Raw genomic sequence first — 17,203 nt, forward strand, 5'->3', positions numbered from 1 at the left:
CGCTGTATGAGCCTACTCATGCCATCCTGCCCCCTCCTCTGCTGCTAACCATCTCTGTTCTGTTATATTTTGCAGAACTTGAGGCCAACCCTGACTAGGCTGAAGTCGATTCAGAGGAAGATTCGGACGTGGATGAGCCAAAAGAGGAGAACATCTTCCAATCCCATCTTTCAGACCAAGAGCATGGAGGGAAGGGGTAGGGGATGGATGAAACCTTCACTGTTGTACTCACTCTGGAGGAGGTGCAGGTGTTGCCCATTGAGGTGCCCGGCCCTCTCCCGAGTGGTACGAGTGTTGGGACATTCCATGGTTTCTTACAGTCCAAGGCTGGGGATTCCAGTGGGGTATAGCGAGGCACACCCAGGGACTCATTGTCCGAGGCTACGGGTCCCAGTGGGATGCAGCAAGCCACACCCAGGGTGAGGAGAGGAAGGAGAGCTCGACAGCGCTCTCCTGAGCTGCAGGATCAAACAGATGTGGTTCAGGTGATGGCAATGAGTGCGGAGAGCATTCATCTTACACGATCATTCCTGGACACCATCAGTGGGGTGGGTGATGAGGTATCGGGACTGTCGGGAGAAGTAACAACACTCTCATAGGAAATGGGAACACTGGAGGGAGGGAATGTCGCAGACAGCTGATACAATGTTGGTGAACATGAGGGAGAGAATCTCGCAGGTAGCTGATACACTGTTGGCGAACATGAGGGAGGGAATGTTGCAGGTAGTTGAGACACTGTCGGGGTACATGAGGGTAGGAATGTCCGAGTTTGCTGCTGGAATAAGGGAACATACCCGGACCCCACGGCCATTGACAGAATCAACTGCCACTCCCACTCCAATCCCCAGACCAGCCTCTGAAGAGGCCCAAGCCGGGCCTTCCACATTACCGCCTGCCCACACCCCCATCAAGGAGTGCGCATTACCCAAGATGCTTGAAAGTATAAGCTTGGTACCAACCCAAGAAACGCTGCGCCACCTCCTGTGGGCAGGGATGGAGTCAACAAGACCAAGCGCAGCGGGTGGTCTTCGAATAAGGTGGAGGAGAGATGGGTGCAGCCTTTGTTTGCTGTTGTTGTTGTTATTGTTATTATAACTGTTCTCAAATTAAAAGTTTTGGGGAAGTTATGTAAATTTACAAGTTTACAAGTTGAACAATCATTTCAATTATTTGTTCCATTATTAGCACAACTATTTGAACTAAGGAAGAATCATTTCTATTATTTGTTCCATTAACACAACACAATATTATGGAACAGGTCCAAACAGTAAACATGGTCCATTTGGAATAGTTGCCGCTGCCTTCAGGCAGCAAAGTGTTCACGGATGAGCTTCTGGCACAAGGCTCGAGCAATCGTTAAAGGGACACCACAGCCAGCCCTCCTCCGCTGTCGTTGCATGGCTTCCTCGTCGTCCTCCTCCTCCTCATCATCTGCATCTTCCTCCTCATCATCAGCCACTCTCACCTCAGGTGGATCTTCTACTACCAGCTGCTGCTGCCTCATGATGGCTAAGTTATGCAGCATATAACAATGAACTGACCGACAATCTCAGGGGAGTATTGTAAGTAGCCTCCGGAATGGTCCAGGCATCGGAAACGCTGTTTCAAGATGCCAATGGTCCTCTCTATTATGCTGCGTGTCGCAGTGTGCAACATGTTGTATTCCCGGTCAGCTTGTGTCCGGGTTACTAGTAGTGGGTGTCATGAGCCAGGTGGTGAGGCCGTACCCTTTGTCTCCTAGCATCAGCTCTGCCCTTCTCGCTGCTGCTGAAACATGGTAAATGTAATGCTCTCGCGTAGGCTGAACGCATCATGGGTGCTCCCAGGGTATCTCGCATCAACTGACATGATGCGATGCATGTTGTCACATACAAGCTGCACATCCACGGAGTGGAAGCCTTTTTTGTTCCTGTACATCTCGGAATCTTCCAAAGATGCTCGCAAGGCGATGTGGGTACAATTAATGCAGCCCTGTACCTTTGGGAAGCCAGCAATCCTGGGGAAGCCCACAGCCCTGTCACGCATTGCCTGGGTGGTCATGGGGAACTTTATGTAGTCATTCCTCTGGGCATATAGTGCAGAAGTCACCGACCGAATGCAGATATGTCTTGCATGTTGAGAAATGGTGCACACATCCCCAGTTGTGGCCGGGAATGATCCAGATGCATAAAATGAAAGTGCAGCTGTAATCTTCACTTCAACTGACAAAGCAGTCCTCCTGATGCTTCTTGGTTGCAGGCCTGCTTTTACTAACTCACAGATCTCGATAACAAATTATTTGAGGAAATGCAGTCTTCTCACACAATCTGCATCTCTCCAGTGCAGGTATGAACGTCTGTCTTGATATACCCAATGTGGGTAAGGCCTCCTACCCACTATCCTATGTGCTCCATAGTTCCTCATGCGATGACGTTGATTCAGTTGTCTCCCCCACAGCACCATCATGCAGAAGGCTTGCATGAGGTATGGCATTATCAATATTGCCCCCACAATTAAATTGTAGCTTTGCAAGAAGCTCAAAACAGCAGGACATGGACTTAAAGCTTCTCTCCTCTCTCTCTCCCCAAGGTTGAAGCTCTAGTATGGACCACATTCTGGTCTGCGCATGCGCAGTAGGCTTGCTTAGAACGTGAAGCTGGGCATTCAATGATGATATTTGGAGCAACAAAGTCTAACGCAATTCTTTAATTTTAGATTTTTTTTCAACGTACCACCCCATCACCAATTGAACATCTCACCGGGCTCGAGGGTCGGCCGACAGAATCGCTACCTCGCCCAGACACAGGCTCGCAGTCCAACCTCCGCCCCCCCCCACACCCCCGGCTTCTTTTGAAGCTGCTGTACAGTGTAAGGCTTCTCATCCCTTCAGCTCGGCTTCCACACAACCCCCCCCCCCCCCCCCCCCCCAAGGCTTCTCATCTCTTCAGCTCGGCTTCCACCACCCCCACCCCCACCCTGGGGCGTCTGGGTGAGGGAGCAATTCTGCCGGCCGACGCTGCGACCCTCGAGCCCCCGGTGAGGAGATGTTCGGTGGTGGCGTGGCACTTTGAAAAAAAATCCAAAATTAAAGAATTGCATTCGACTTACATTTTCTCCCTTTTGAGTTCATGATACATATTCCTTGTCTTCTTGACTCCCTCCAAAACTTCGCATAAAAACAATGGCGTCTTTGTGCGCTGATTTTTTAATATGCACTGGTTTTTCTTAAGTGTCCAGAAGGTTTTTTGGGAGTGGTCACATACACCATCCTCGGAAAAATGTAAGTTGGCCACTTGGCCAAACTTGCTTAAATGTGAAAAACTGGCACAGACATCAGGTTACTATGATGCAAAAAAATCGTAACTAATTGAGTTATGCTGGCACAGAAACTTTGGTGAAACTTGGATATTTTAATTTACGCCAAAAAAAGCGGCGCACGGCAAAACAACGGCACAGATAATTGGGAAAATTGAGCCCTTGATTTTGTGATCAAATTCATGTTCCAGTGCCTATATTGTATATCTTTATTGCCAACTCAATCTGTTAATACGGGCTCAAGTTTCGGCCTCAGTTGCTCCTATTTTTTTCGAGCAACTAGTTTAGAATGGAGCATCTTAGAAATTGCAATTCTCGGCATTTAGTTTGCTCCAGTTCTAGTGAATTAGAATAGTTTCATTTTAGAACAGATTTTTTTTTTCAAAAGGAGGCATGTCCAGCCTCTTACGCCTGTTTTGCAAGTTAAGGCAGCGAAAACTTACTCCAAACTAACTTAGAATAGAGTAAGTGTAGATTTTTGTACGCTCAGAAAAACGATGCCGACACTTTAGAAATTAGGTGCAGGGAACGAGATATGGGGGCGGGGCGGGGAGAAGGGAAGTTATGGAATTTTTCAAGTGTTTAAGACTTTCACTTCCACAAATAAAGAGCCATCCTGAATAATAAATGATAAAGCAAATAAAAAAATACATTTAATCTTCCTACCTGTCTGAAGCAGCATCAGCAGCCTCCAAGCTGCGAAGATTTAGGCCGTTCGGCCAGGGGACAGGGGCGGCGTCAGGCCACCCACAGCGACGGCAGCAGCAGCCTGCGAGCTGCGAAAAATGGCCGAGTGCACGCTCCAGCGCGCATGTGCAGAGCTCCCGGCACGGAATCTGCTGCTGTGAGGTAGCCCCAGTCCCCTGCCGGCAGATCTTCGGCACCACGCTCTGGCCCCACCCCCCCGCAGATGCTGGTATGCCACGCCGAGCTGGAACGAACCTGATTCGGAGCGCAGAATACCGAGGTAGGCTTTAGGTGCACTTTTTATTCCAGGAAACGGGCGTGCCTCTCGGAGGTGCGCCGTTCTGAAGGAGGCCCGAAACTTGTCCCCTACGAGTCATGAACAGTTTTACGCCAGCATGCTGTGCTATTGAGTTGGCTCGATTGCCATTCTCTACTCCCTGTGGAAGAGTGGTGGATACAGATATTTCTTATTTAGAAAACTGGCTTCACTGAATGGGATATACTGCTGATCAAGTATTTGGCTATTGTTTGTGGATTGCCCTTCTGAACTGCTGCTGTGCATTTGTATTTTGATTCTGAATCGATGGATTTATTGTTGAATTGCTTATGGTGAGACTGAGGACCTGCTGTTTTATATGGGTTTATCCTGTGTAGTGGTGCAGAGGAAATTAATGTCACATTCAATTTATATTGACTGGCATTGTGGAATTGTTACTGGTGGTTTGGAGATTAAATTCCACGACTGTACACTGTAAATGAGTGGTGTATATGTATGTATGGATGGAATTTATTTTTTTAATTATTTGGTTGATTAATTAATTCATTATTTATCGTGTTTATTTTATTTCTTTAATTATTTAATTACCTAGCAGTAATAGGTAGGGCAGTGGATTCACCTGCACTGTGCCTTCGACCATCCTTCTGTAATTAGAATGTTAATACTTTGTAGCTATAAGCAAAACAAATTATAATTAGAGACTTCACTTTCAAAGTCTTAATTAATTTGTTTTTTCTAAATGAATTTAAATTAGGACAAGGAAGACGCTATGTGTGTCTCTACTTAAAATGCAATCTGACGTTTATGCTGTATCATTGGGCGAGGTGCGCCGACTTTTTAGAACAATAACCATGTCTAAAAGTTACCTTGCTATTCTCCCTGCAGTCTGAACGATGCAGGCCCTTGGCAGAACCAGTGGGGGGCGGAGCTGTGGCCATGCTGGGTCAACACAGCCGGCAGGGGCGCGGGGCTAGGGCCCAGCGTGTTTCTGAGTCCGGCAGCGTTGGCATGTGCGTTGGAGCGTGCGCGTATGCGCAATGGCTCACTAGCACTGTGGATTACTTGTCCCGGAACATAACCACTGTGGTCCCGTTCCTTTATTCTGCTCCATTTGCCAATGTGAGCAGGGAAAATAGATATAAGTCGGAAGCAAGAGAACCTGACCAGAGGAAAATGTACCCGAGAGAGAAGTAAGTATTTGCTATTCCATTAATAATGATTTTAAACTGAGTTTAAAAAGATAGCATCTGCCCTAGGCATTCATTGAGCTGACACCAGTGCAATACAGTATCATTCATGGAGCTCAGTAAAGGACAATTTGGGTTTTACAGCAAGAAAAGAATATTTGATTTAAGATTGATTTGTGAGCAGGCAATAGATTTGTGGAGAGAGTTGGATCGATGCTTCACAGAGGAGCATTTATCGAGGAGATGTGTGAGTGATCATTAAATGCACTGCACAGGGCTGAAATTGGTGCGAAAGATATGGGAATTATTCGGAGATGTGAGGGCAGCAAAGAGAACAGGAGCATCTGAAAATGAGTTAACAAAGGGGAGCAAGGTCGGAAGGGGCGGGAGACGAGGAGATGTTGAGTATGCACCCAAAGTCATTCAGGCAAACAGTCGGGTTGACTGAGCAGCCTGGGTGCTCCACATCGATACCGAGCTGCTCCGGGCTACGTTGCCATCACTCAGTCGGGAATGAGGCCAAACTCCCGTTAACGGGCGTCAACATGGGGTTTCCGCCGTGCTTCTGGCAAAGATCTGGCATGGGAACAGAAGCAGCTCTCCCGGTGCTGCTTCTGTGGATCCCGCCCCGAGCCCTGGCCGAATGGCTTTGCCGGTGCGTCCTCCAGTCGGCAAGGTAGGACTTTTTATTTCTTATTACTTGATTTATTTTTCATTTCTTATTATTTATTAATTATGATAGTTTCTGTGCTTCTTCATTGTTAAAAGTGATAAAAGTGAAGTGTTTAATGCTTTGGAAAATCCTCTAACTTCCCTTCCCCCTCACCCCCCCCCCCCCCTCCCAAATCTCTGGCTACCTGCGCTGATTTCTTAAGTCTCCAAGGTGTTTTCTGAGCATACAAAAGTGGACACATACGCTGGCCTAAGTTAGTTTGGAGCAACTTTTCGCTGGCTGAACTTGCTTAAATGGCCAAACCAGGCATAAGTGGCTGGTAACGCCCCCTTTTGAAAAAAAATGAACTAAAAATAAAACTGAGCTAATTCAACGGAGCAAACTAAATGGAGAGAATTGCGATTTTTAAGATACTCCAAAAAAACCTAGTTGCCCCCAAAAAATAGGAGCAACTCCTGGGGAAACTTGGGCCCATTGTACCTGTACTCTGATTGCAGCTTTAATGTTCCAATCAGTACTGATGGTCATGTTTTCTTTCTCACACACATGCACTCACTTTCTCTCTCTCTCACCTTATGCTTAAATAGCACCTGAATAAAGCTTTTGAATTTGCCCTCCAGCTTTTTTTTAAATAATTTTGAAAAATAACCAGATTTTATTCAGAATGAGAGGGAAACATTTTATCATTTACCTGGCTTAAATTCTTCGCGTGCATGGTAAATTATGCACATAACAGCTGCTCAAACTGCAAGATCTGTCATCAGCTGACAGTCAAAAATTCAAGTCCAAACCTATGCTTTTGGGAGAGGTTGAAGCTTTCAATAAAAAGATTCAATGAAAGTATAAAAAAACACAATTGAGTGGGTAAAAATTACCATGTATTGTGAAATGTGTTTTTTTAATTTTTTTAAATTTGTTTAAAACCTTATTACGAGCATTAAACATTCTAATTACTGAGAGGGAAAATGGTGGCAAATATATTTTGAACAGCCGTTTGTAATTCAATTGGTTAATCAAACTGTAAAAGTAAAATGGTTACGTATGGGGGTCAAGTTTCGGCCTGAGTTGCTCCTACTTTTTTGGAGCAACTAGTTTAGAATGGAGTATCTTAGAAATCGCAATTCTCGGCATTTAGTTTGCTCCAGTTCTAGTCAGTTAGAACAGTTTCATTTTAGAACAGATTTTTGTTTTCAAAAGGCGGCGTGTCCAGCCACTTACGCCTGTTTTGCAAGTTTAGGCAGCGAAAACTTAGTCCAAACTAACTTAGAATGGAGTAAGTGTAGATTTTTGTACGCTCAGAAAAATCTTGCCTGCACTTAAATCAGGCGTAGGGAGCGAGGGGGGTTTGGGGGAGGGGGTGGGGGAGGAAAGTAATTACATTTTACAAGCATTCAATAGTCTCACTTATACAAATAAAGAGCCATCCTGAATAAAAAATTATAAATTTTCCTACCTGTGTGAAGCAGCAGCAGCCTTCGAACTGCGGAGCTTCAGGCCTTTCATGTAGGAGACAGGGGCGGCGTCAGTCCACCGACAGCAGCCCAACAATGGCAGCAAGCAGCCTTCAAGCTGTGGTGCTTCAGGCAGGCCTTTCATGCAGGAGACAGGGGTAGGCGTCAGTCCACCGACGGCAGCCCAACAATGGCAGCAAGCAGCATTCGAGCTGCGGAGGAGCTTGAGGCCATTTGGCCAGGAGATAGGGGCGGCGTCAGTTGAATGACGGCAGCCGAAGAGGCAGCAAGCAGCATTCGAGCTGCAGAAGAGGCTGAGGCCATTTGGCCAGGAGAAAGGGGAGGGACATGGTTGGGGCCACACACACAGGCAACACAGCGGCCTCCACAGCTATGAAGTTATTTTTATAGGCTGCAGGCTGTTCGGCCAGGGGACAGGGGAGGCGTACAAAGCACAGGGAGGGAGAGCCAGTCAACCAGCCAGCCAGCCAGTTTAAAAGTTGAATTTGTAATTCAAGTATGGGTGCTGCATTATCTACACCACAGATTATGCAATGGTTCGCCAGCAATTCACTGCATAGGAGAGAATTGATTGGAGCTCACCGCACCAGGAACGTCATAGCCCGTAGGCTGATGGGCAGGAGACCTTATCCATGTCGGCAATATCGAGCCAGGCGCTCGTACCTGGACATGAGCGAGGTTGATTGTGTCAAAAGGCTGCGTTTCTACAGAGAAGTTGTCGTTGAAATCTGTGATATGCTGAGAGCAGATTTGCAGCCCAGAAGCAGAACGCCAACTGCCTTGTCTGTTGAAGTGAAGGTAACAGCTGCACTTGCCTTCTATGCCTCAGGATCATTTCAGGCTACAACTGGAGATGTGTGCGCCATCTCTCAACGTGCAATACATGCCTGTGTTTACCAGGTCATGGCTGCACTGTATGAGCGGGGGAATGACTTCATCGAGTTCCCAATGACCGCACAAGCGATCCATGAGAGGGCTGTGGACTTCTTCAGGATTGCTGGCTTCCCAAAGCTACAGGGCTGCATTGATTGTACCCACATCGCCTTGTGAGCACCTGTGGAGGATTCCGAGCAGTACAGGAATAGAAAAGGTTTCCACTCCATCAATGTGCAGCTCGTGTGTGACGACAAGCAGCGCATCATGTCAGTCGATGCGAGATACCCTGGCAGCACTCATGATGCGTTCATCCTATGCGACAGCGTTTTATCTGACATGTTTGAGCAGCAGCCAGAAGGGCAGAGCTGGCTACTGGGAGACAAAGGGTATGGCCTGGCCACCTGGCTCATGACGCCCCTACGCGTGACACGGACGGAAGCTGACCATCAATACAACATGGCGCACATTGCGACGTGTAACATCATTGAGAGGACCATTGGCATATTGAAACAGCGTTTCCGATGCCTGGACCATTCTGGAGGCCACTGCAATACTCAGATTGTCGGTCATTTCACTGTTGTGTGCTGCATACTGCATAACTTAGTCATCATGCGGCAGCAGGAGCTGGTAGTGGAACCAGAAGACCCACATGAGGGGCCAGTGCCTGATGATAGTAATTTGGAAGAGCAGGATGAGGATGATGACGACGATCAGGAAAGCATGCAAGTGCCTGATGCCGGAGCACAAGGTCGGAGGAGGGCCTTTAACCATTGTTCGAGCCCTGCGCCAGCAGCTCATCCGTGAACGCTTCAATTACTGATGCCTGAGGGCTCTGCGACAACTGTTGCGCATGGACATGTTTATTTTTTCGAGTTGTTCCTATGTTGTGTTGTGTTAATGGAACATGATTCAGTTTTAATGAAAAAATATTTTATTGAGAAGTTAACGTCACTAATAAAATATTTGTTGTATCAAACTTTACTTTTTAAATTGACTCTTGAAGATCACTTAAAAACTTTAAGATCACTTATAAACTTGTAAAGTTACAAAAGTTACAAAACAATTTCAATGTGAAAAATCTTACACTCAATTTCACTTAAACTTCAAGATCACTTTTTAGGTGCAAAACTAAATAAGATACAAAATGTGAGAGCATTTACACTATAAGATCACTTAAAAACCCTGAGATCACTTATAAGTTGTAAAGTTACAAAACTTACAAAACAATTTCAATTTGAAAAACGTTACTACAGTTACATCAAGAACAAGAACAAAAGCAGCAAAGAAAGGCTGCAACCATCTCTCATCCACATCTCAGTGAATGTGCCGTCATTTGCATGCCCTCCTTGAGGTCCTGTGTCGTCGATTGCACTCCCTCGGACATTCCCTCCCTCATTTCCCGTGTCATAACTGCTATTTCTCCCGTCAGTACTGTCACCTCTTCACCCACTGCACTGACGCTGCCCATGAGTGATCGGGTAAGCTCATTGGTCTCCCTACCCAATGCCACAACCTGAGCCGCATCTGTTACACGCTGCATCTCAGGAGAGCGTGTCTCCAATCTCCTTCTCCTCTGCCTGGGTCTGCCTCGTGGCACCACTACACTGGGAGGCGTGGGCTGGGACGGTGGGACGCTTGGTGTTCCAAACGGCATCAATACACTGGGAGGCGCGAGCTGGGATGGTGGGATGCTCGGTGTTCCAGACGGCAGCACTAGAGTGGGAAGTGCAGGCTGGGATGGTGCGGTCCCGGATCTTGCATCCAGCATCACTTGAGTGCGAGTCGTGGGCTGGGATGGTGGGTCAATGGGTGTAAACTGCTCCATTATATCACCAGCACCACTGGGACCTGCAACGTTGGAATCAAAACCATGGAAGGTGGAACCTGAACCTATGCGAGTGGTAGGTACAGGCTGGGACGCTGGGGCACTGGCTGTAAACTGCTGGATTATACCAGCAGCACCACCAGGACCTGCAACATCGGAATCAAAACCATGTAAGGTGGAACCAGAACCTATGCAAGGGGTTAAAACTGATGCCCCTTAATGTGGGCTCATAAATATTAATTTGGAAGGTCTCCCCGAAGACATTTCAGTCATTGCCGCCTGCAGCCAGTCTGGATCGTCCGCATCTGGTTCTGCTGGTTCTTGTTCTGGATCTTCAGAGTTGGCATCATCATCATCATCTGCAAAATATATCAGAACAGTCAAATGTTTAGCAGCAGAGGAGGGGACAGGATGGGTGGCATGAGTACTCTCACACATAGCAGGCCAGGCAGCAGGTTGATTTGATGGGCCACGATGCATTTTCAGGACTTAACCTCTTCCTCGCGTGCGGGCCCAGCTTGTGCTGTACTGATTGCTTTTCTCCATGTACGACTCATCATAGCAGCTACCCTCTGTTCCAAGGGTGTCAGTGGATGCAGATTGGGTGTGCCTCCTCCTGTTCGAGTTCTTTCCCTTTTGTTGTGGGCCAATTTCTTCTGCAAAGATTAAAATATAACTTTTTACCGAGTGCGTCTTTCTGCAGGGTGGTACATACAGATAGTCACCTTACAATTACGATTACATTAAAAAATGAAAATATTATTTACACTAACTACTTGACCACGGTCGTGCCATTTCTTTTTACACTGGCTTCCAGATCTCATGGTATGCACCACTGCGCAGTAATCTTCTGCAACTTGGTTCCAGCGTTTCTTCATTTCTTTGGGTGGCACCTTTATGCGACCTCTGTTGTTGGTATCCAGCTCCTGCCACTTCTGCTCAATGACGTTAACTAATATCTCCACTTCCTCATGCAAGAAATTCTTTGTTCTTGGTGGACGTTGTTCCAGTGCTGTATTGAATTGACACTCTTATTTTTCAAAACTCTCGGTCCTTATTTTGCATACACCGATGCAGCACTTGTTCTGGAAGTTTAGCAGCAAAAAGCAGCACTCACTGATTTCAGCAGGTGATTTCTTCAACAATGCTGCTAAAAGCACACCTTTAGGCACAAAAAATCACCAAGATTCAATCCCAAGCCTTTCCACAACTCCACAAAACAAATCAGCATTTTTCCTCCTGTATCTTTAAAAATGGCCGAGTGCCAAGTTTGTAACCTACTGCACGTGTGTGCGCGCTCCAACGCGCACGCGCAGGGCTGCCGGCACAACGTCTTCGGATGAGAGTTAGCCCCGCCCCCCTGCACTTTCAAAATCGGCGCGACGCTTTGGCTCCGCCCTCCCGCTGATCTCTGCACGCCGCGCCGAGCTGCGAGGAACCTGCTGGGAGGCCGAGAATTCCTCCGTGAGTTTTTGACATGCTTTTGGGCGCGAAAAACGGGCGTGGATGTTGGGGCTGAGCCGTTCTAGGCGCGCTCTGAAACTTGAGGCCATAGTTTTTGCATTAGAAAATGTTTACATACAGAATCTCATTCTAAATGTTTCCATAAAATGTTTCCATTTTTGTAATGTAATATTTTACATTACAAGAACTATTTTTTGCACACAGGAAGTGTGTACCATACCGTAGATTTGTATTTCTCTATTTTATATTTTTAAATTAATTGTAACATTAAATTTATTGGAGTTGGCACAAGGCTATATTGTCTATTTTTATCCTTCATTCTTCTGAACGTTGCTGCTCTAAATAAAAGGAAAAAAATCTTCAAAATTCTAAATATATTAAACAATTTTACACTTATTTTTCAAATTAATTACTGTTTTAGAATATAATGTAACTGATGGTATCCTAAAAGATAGAATCAATTAACGTAAAATATCATAGTGATTTGTGTTTGTTAATGGAAGTTGGGTCCACCCAACTATTTAGCGCCTTCTTGTGCTGTTGTCATTTGGTCAGTGTTGGTAAAATGGTTTAACATAACCGAAAGATAGCATAATGGGCTAAAATGACATCAGCATCAATCTATGCCAAACGGTCACCACACGTAAAAAAAATCTAAGCACAGGCTAAGTTCGGACCTAGAATTTTAGGTCCATCATTGAAACACCTGTGAACTTTTTGATGTGAAAGCAAATCATCCTCGATTCGAGGGGACTGCCTTTTTATCAAATTTGGAGATTATTTTCACATTTTCATTCAAGTTGTTCACTAGGTATCTTTGTTAATTAATAGAGGGGCATGGGAGTTTTTCATCTTGTTTGAAAATGCCACACATCAATGGTGTCATCATTCTTTTTGCTTGTAATTCAGTCTACACTCCATTTTGGAGACAAACATTAAAGTTGAGGTGTCAAAGTTACAGATTGTTGGTTCACAAAGTTCTGGTGACTCAGTTTATATTTGCACATGTATATCTTGTGACTCAATTTGGCATGCTTCACCTTTTGGTTTGGCCAAATAAATTTTGCATGCCTGGTGGTTTAGAAAGACCTGCTCCTTCATTGTTGGATCTGGATTCATGTTGGATTTTGACATGAAAGGGAATAGCAGAAGTTCATCAGTGGCGACAGAATGCTGTTACTGAGAGGCAGAAAATCTGCAACTACTGGTGGAACACTGCTTTTAATTGTTGCCAATGTTAACTCAGCCATAAGCTCTTGGAACTGTTGTGTTATCTCAGTTGCTTGATTTAGGAGAAGTATGTGACGGTTAACTTGGATAGTGCCCCCACTAAGGAGAAATTTAAGTGAATGATTTGCTTATTTGTGTATTTCAGGTAATTGAAGCCAATCAGAATGGAGAAATGAATTTGAAAATTGATACTGATTTGGTGTCTGTCACAACACATTTTAAAGAACTTGGGAATCCTCCTTGGGGTAAGTAAATGTACCAAAAATATTTGTGCAAATTAAATATAAAAGTACCCTGTATATGAAAGTTTAAAACTTGGTATTATGGTTTGTCAAATTTTTGAATGCCTCAGTAAAGTTTAAACAGTTTACAAAACACTTGCGGAAGACGTCAACCACCCAATATCTATAATGATTTTCTGAATTGGGAAACAAACTGAAGATTCACGAAGATGAGCATACAGTGTAATGAATGTACTATTGGAAGGATGTTATCTCAGACTCCCCTTGTGCTTTTTTTTCCCATTTTAGTTCATTGGAACCTGCATTTTTTCTGCTTACTATATTTTATTTTCCATACATGGTTCTATATAGAACCTCTATGTATATAAATCTATACCTATGTGTGTGCACACATAAATGCACTTCCTACCTGTAGAGGCGTATCCTCTTGAATAAAAATGTTGTTCGGACCATGATGGAAAAATCTGTTTTTATTTATTAGCTATTCTCAAATTGTTGTGTTTTCTGTTTTGTCATAACTTGACTTGTGTTCTGTTCATCTTCATTTCTTGAAGCAATTTAGATGCTTTGTAAGTCACTGCCGAAAGTTAAAATATGCAACAAACAATGGGAACAAGGCAAGCATCCCAAGTTCAATATTAATACTGAATTAAGAATTTTTAGTTTTGTATATCCCTCAGACATTGCTATCCGACCAGGCTAAAGGAGCAAAACTGACCTCCACTGATTTGGAGCTGAGACGGAAATATAACTGTCTAGGTTGGCTAATTACACTAAATTGGGGACAAAAGGCATTGTTCATCTTGGATATTGGACATGATTGTTGATACTGTTTTCTTATAGGGATAGATTGTTGGTCATAAACCAACTGGTGACCATAATGCATTGGTACTGGCTACTCTGTTTGATCCCTTCTCCTGAATTTGTCACCTGGTTCCAGAGAAACTGTTTATTTCTTCTGGGACAAAGGTTAAGACTGAGTTTCTGTGTAGAAGTTCTGAATCTCTCACTTTGGGAGAGCAGTCAGTCCCTCCTGTGCATGTGCACTCAGACAGTGACTTTCCGCCTTTGGATCTTGCAGAGATACCTTTACGTTGAGGATCCTCTGAAATAGTACTGGTGATGTTTTTCTTCCATCAGTTGCACAGCTTGAACTACGACAGGCATTCTTCTACATCTGCCAGTGAGCGATATCTCTGTCCAAGCGACCTGTCTTTTACCGGGTACTACTAAAAGTCTGGAACTTGGTTGCTTCCAACAGGGACTCTCTCTGAGAAGACAGTGAATCTCGCTGAGCCTACTACTCTGAAACCCCATCCGAGCTGCATGTGCCCAGCTTTGGTAGCAGGTGGCCCAGAGAAAGCCCTTGCTGTGAAGGGAACCAGAGTCAGGGACATACTGGATGGTGGCAGATCAGGATGGATGTCACATTAGACAGTTAGTGCCTGGATACCCTGGCAGTGAGTCTGTCCTGCGGCCTGTGCCATCCAAGAGCTAAAATCTGCACTCGGCAATTCGGCACATCGAACAAACCTGAGTATGGAGCATTTCCATCCAATCCCACTGCCCAACTCCCCTGTCCCCCAGTTTGAATGGAACCCTCTCAGGATCCTCTGTGTAATCCATTCTGCATGGAGGAATTTCCTATATTCGTTGCATCCTCATCATTTCCTTGCCGTTGTTTTCCACCCAAACATGCCTTGGTGAAACATCTTGCAGACTGGTGAAAGAACACCCCAGTTGAAAGCCCCATATTTGGAGTTCCTCCTCGGCATCATTGGGGATTTGGGGTGCAGAATACTGCAGTACTCTCGCACCTTAATAGATGTGACAGTATTCTTTAAAGAGAACAGACTTTTTTTCTTAATATTGTTAATATCTCGTGTAAGATACTAACAATTCCCCAACACACTCATTTCATTTAGTCATCAACACTGTGAATGTCCTCAGCCCTAGCACCAGGAAACCACGTGATTGATTTGTATATGGTCTTACTTTTACATGGCGTGTTGTCAGTATGGTGTACGAGGGAGTCTATTAAGCAGGACATGCTGCCATACATTCAGAAGCCACAGACCATGAATTGAGGTGACATTTATAGTTATTAAACAAAATCGCTGCCTTGAGGTCCAGATTAATGTCTACAGGCCATATTTATTTAATTAATTAATTAAATAGATTTTCAATTTCATCTGTTGAAGCCACATTTGTTTGTAGCTGGCCCCAAAAGTTCGATTCAGTTTTTAAAACATTGAAAAGGTAAAATGACTTGCACACCATCACAAGGGAGCTTGTTCTCTATCTAGCAGTTGCATGAGAGTGACAAAGCTAATTCGGAAACTAGGGTCCTGAACTTAAGAAAAGGTAACTTCAACGGTATGAGACGTTGAATTAGCTAGAATAGACTGGCGAATGATACTTAAAGGGTTGACGGTGGATAAGCAATGGCAAACATGTAAAGATCACATGGATGAACTTCAGCAATTGTACATCCCTGTCTGGAGTAAAAATAAAACGGGGAAGGTGGCTCAACCATGGCTAACAAGGGAAATTAAGGATAGTGTTAAAACCAAGGAAGAGGCATATAAATTGGCTAGAAAAAGCAACAAACCTGAGGACTGGGAGAAGTTTAGAATTCAACAGAGGAGGACTAAGAGTTTAATTAAGAAGGGGAAAATAGAGTACGAGAGGAAGCTTGCAGGGAACATAAAAACTGACTGTAAAAGCTTCTATAAATATGTGAAGAGAAGAAGATTAGTAAAGACAAACGTAGGTCCCTTGCAGTCGGATTCAGGTGAATTTATAATGGAGAACAAAGAAATGGCAGACCAACTGAACCAATACTTCGGTTCTGTCTTCACAAAGCAAGATACAAATAACCTTCTGAATGTACTAGGGGACAGTGGGTCTAGTGAGAATGAGGAACTGAAAGATATCCTTATTAGGCGGGAAATTGTGTTAGGGAAATTGATTGGATTAAAGTCCGATAAATCCCCGGGTCCTGCTAGTCTGCATCCCAGAGTACTTAAGGAAGTGGTCCTAGAAATAGTGGATGCTTTGGTGATCATTTTCTAACAATCTATTGACTCTGGATCAGTTCCTATGGACTGGAGGGTAGCTAATGTAACAGCACTTTTTAAAAAAGGAGGGAGAGAGAAAGCAGGTAATTATAGACCGGTTAGCCTGACATCAGTAGTGGGGAAAATGTTGGAATCAATCATTAAGGATGAAATAGCAGCCCATTTGGAAAGCAGTGATAGGATCGGACCGAGTCAGCATGGATTTATGAAAGGGAAATCATGCTTGACGAATCTTCTGGAATTTTTTGAGGGTGTAACTAGTAGAGTGGACAAGGGAGAACCAGTGGATGTGGTGTATTTGGACTTTCAAAAGGCTTTTGACAAGGTCCCGCACAAGAGATTGGTGTACAAAATCAAAGCGCATGGTATTGGGGGTAATGTATTGACGTGGATAGAGAACTGGTTGGCAGACAGGAAGCAGAGAGTCGGGATAAACGGGTCCTTTTCAGAATGGCAGGTAGTTACTCGTGGGGTGCCGCAGGGCTCAGTGCTGGGACCCCAGCTCTTTACAATATACATTAACGAGTTGGATGAAGGAATAGAGTGTAATATCTCCAAGTTTGCGGATGACACTAAACTGGGTGGCAGTGTGAGCTGTGAAGAGGACGATAAGAGGCTGCAGGGTGACTTGGACAGATTAGGTGAGTGGGAAAATACATGGCAGATGCAGTATAATGTGGATAATGTGAGGTTATCCATTTTGGGGGCAAAAACACGAAGGCAGAATATTATCTGAATGGCGGCAGACTAAAAAAAGGGGAGGTGCAACGAAACCTGGGTGTCATGGTTCATCAGTCGCTGAAAGTGGGCACGCAGTACAGCAGGCGGTAAAGAAGGCAAATGGTATGCTGGCCTTCATAGCTAGGGGATTTGAATATAGGAGCAGTGAGGTCTTA

General features: G+C 44.7%; 1 protein-coding gene across 1 annotated transcript in view; it reads left to right on the top strand.

Moving 5' to 3' along the window:
• The window catches only part of hus1 (HUS1 checkpoint clamp component), a 64,406-nt gene that overhangs the window by 41,869 nt on the left and 5,334 nt on the right, over nt 1-17,203 (top strand). The window contains exon 6 of the mRNA XM_070880027.1: nt 13,131-13,230. Within this exon, the coding sequence (XP_070736128.1) occupies nt 13,131-13,230 (100 nt within the window). The remainder of the gene's footprint in view (nt 1-13,130; nt 13,231-17,203) is intronic.

The sequence above is a fragment of the Pristiophorus japonicus genome, chromosome 5 (genome assembly GCF_044704955.1).
Source record: "Pristiophorus japonicus isolate sPriJap1 chromosome 5, sPriJap1.hap1, whole genome shotgun sequence".
In the NCBI taxonomy this organism is placed as follows: domain Eukaryota; kingdom Metazoa; phylum Chordata; class Chondrichthyes; family Pristiophoridae; genus Pristiophorus; species Pristiophorus japonicus.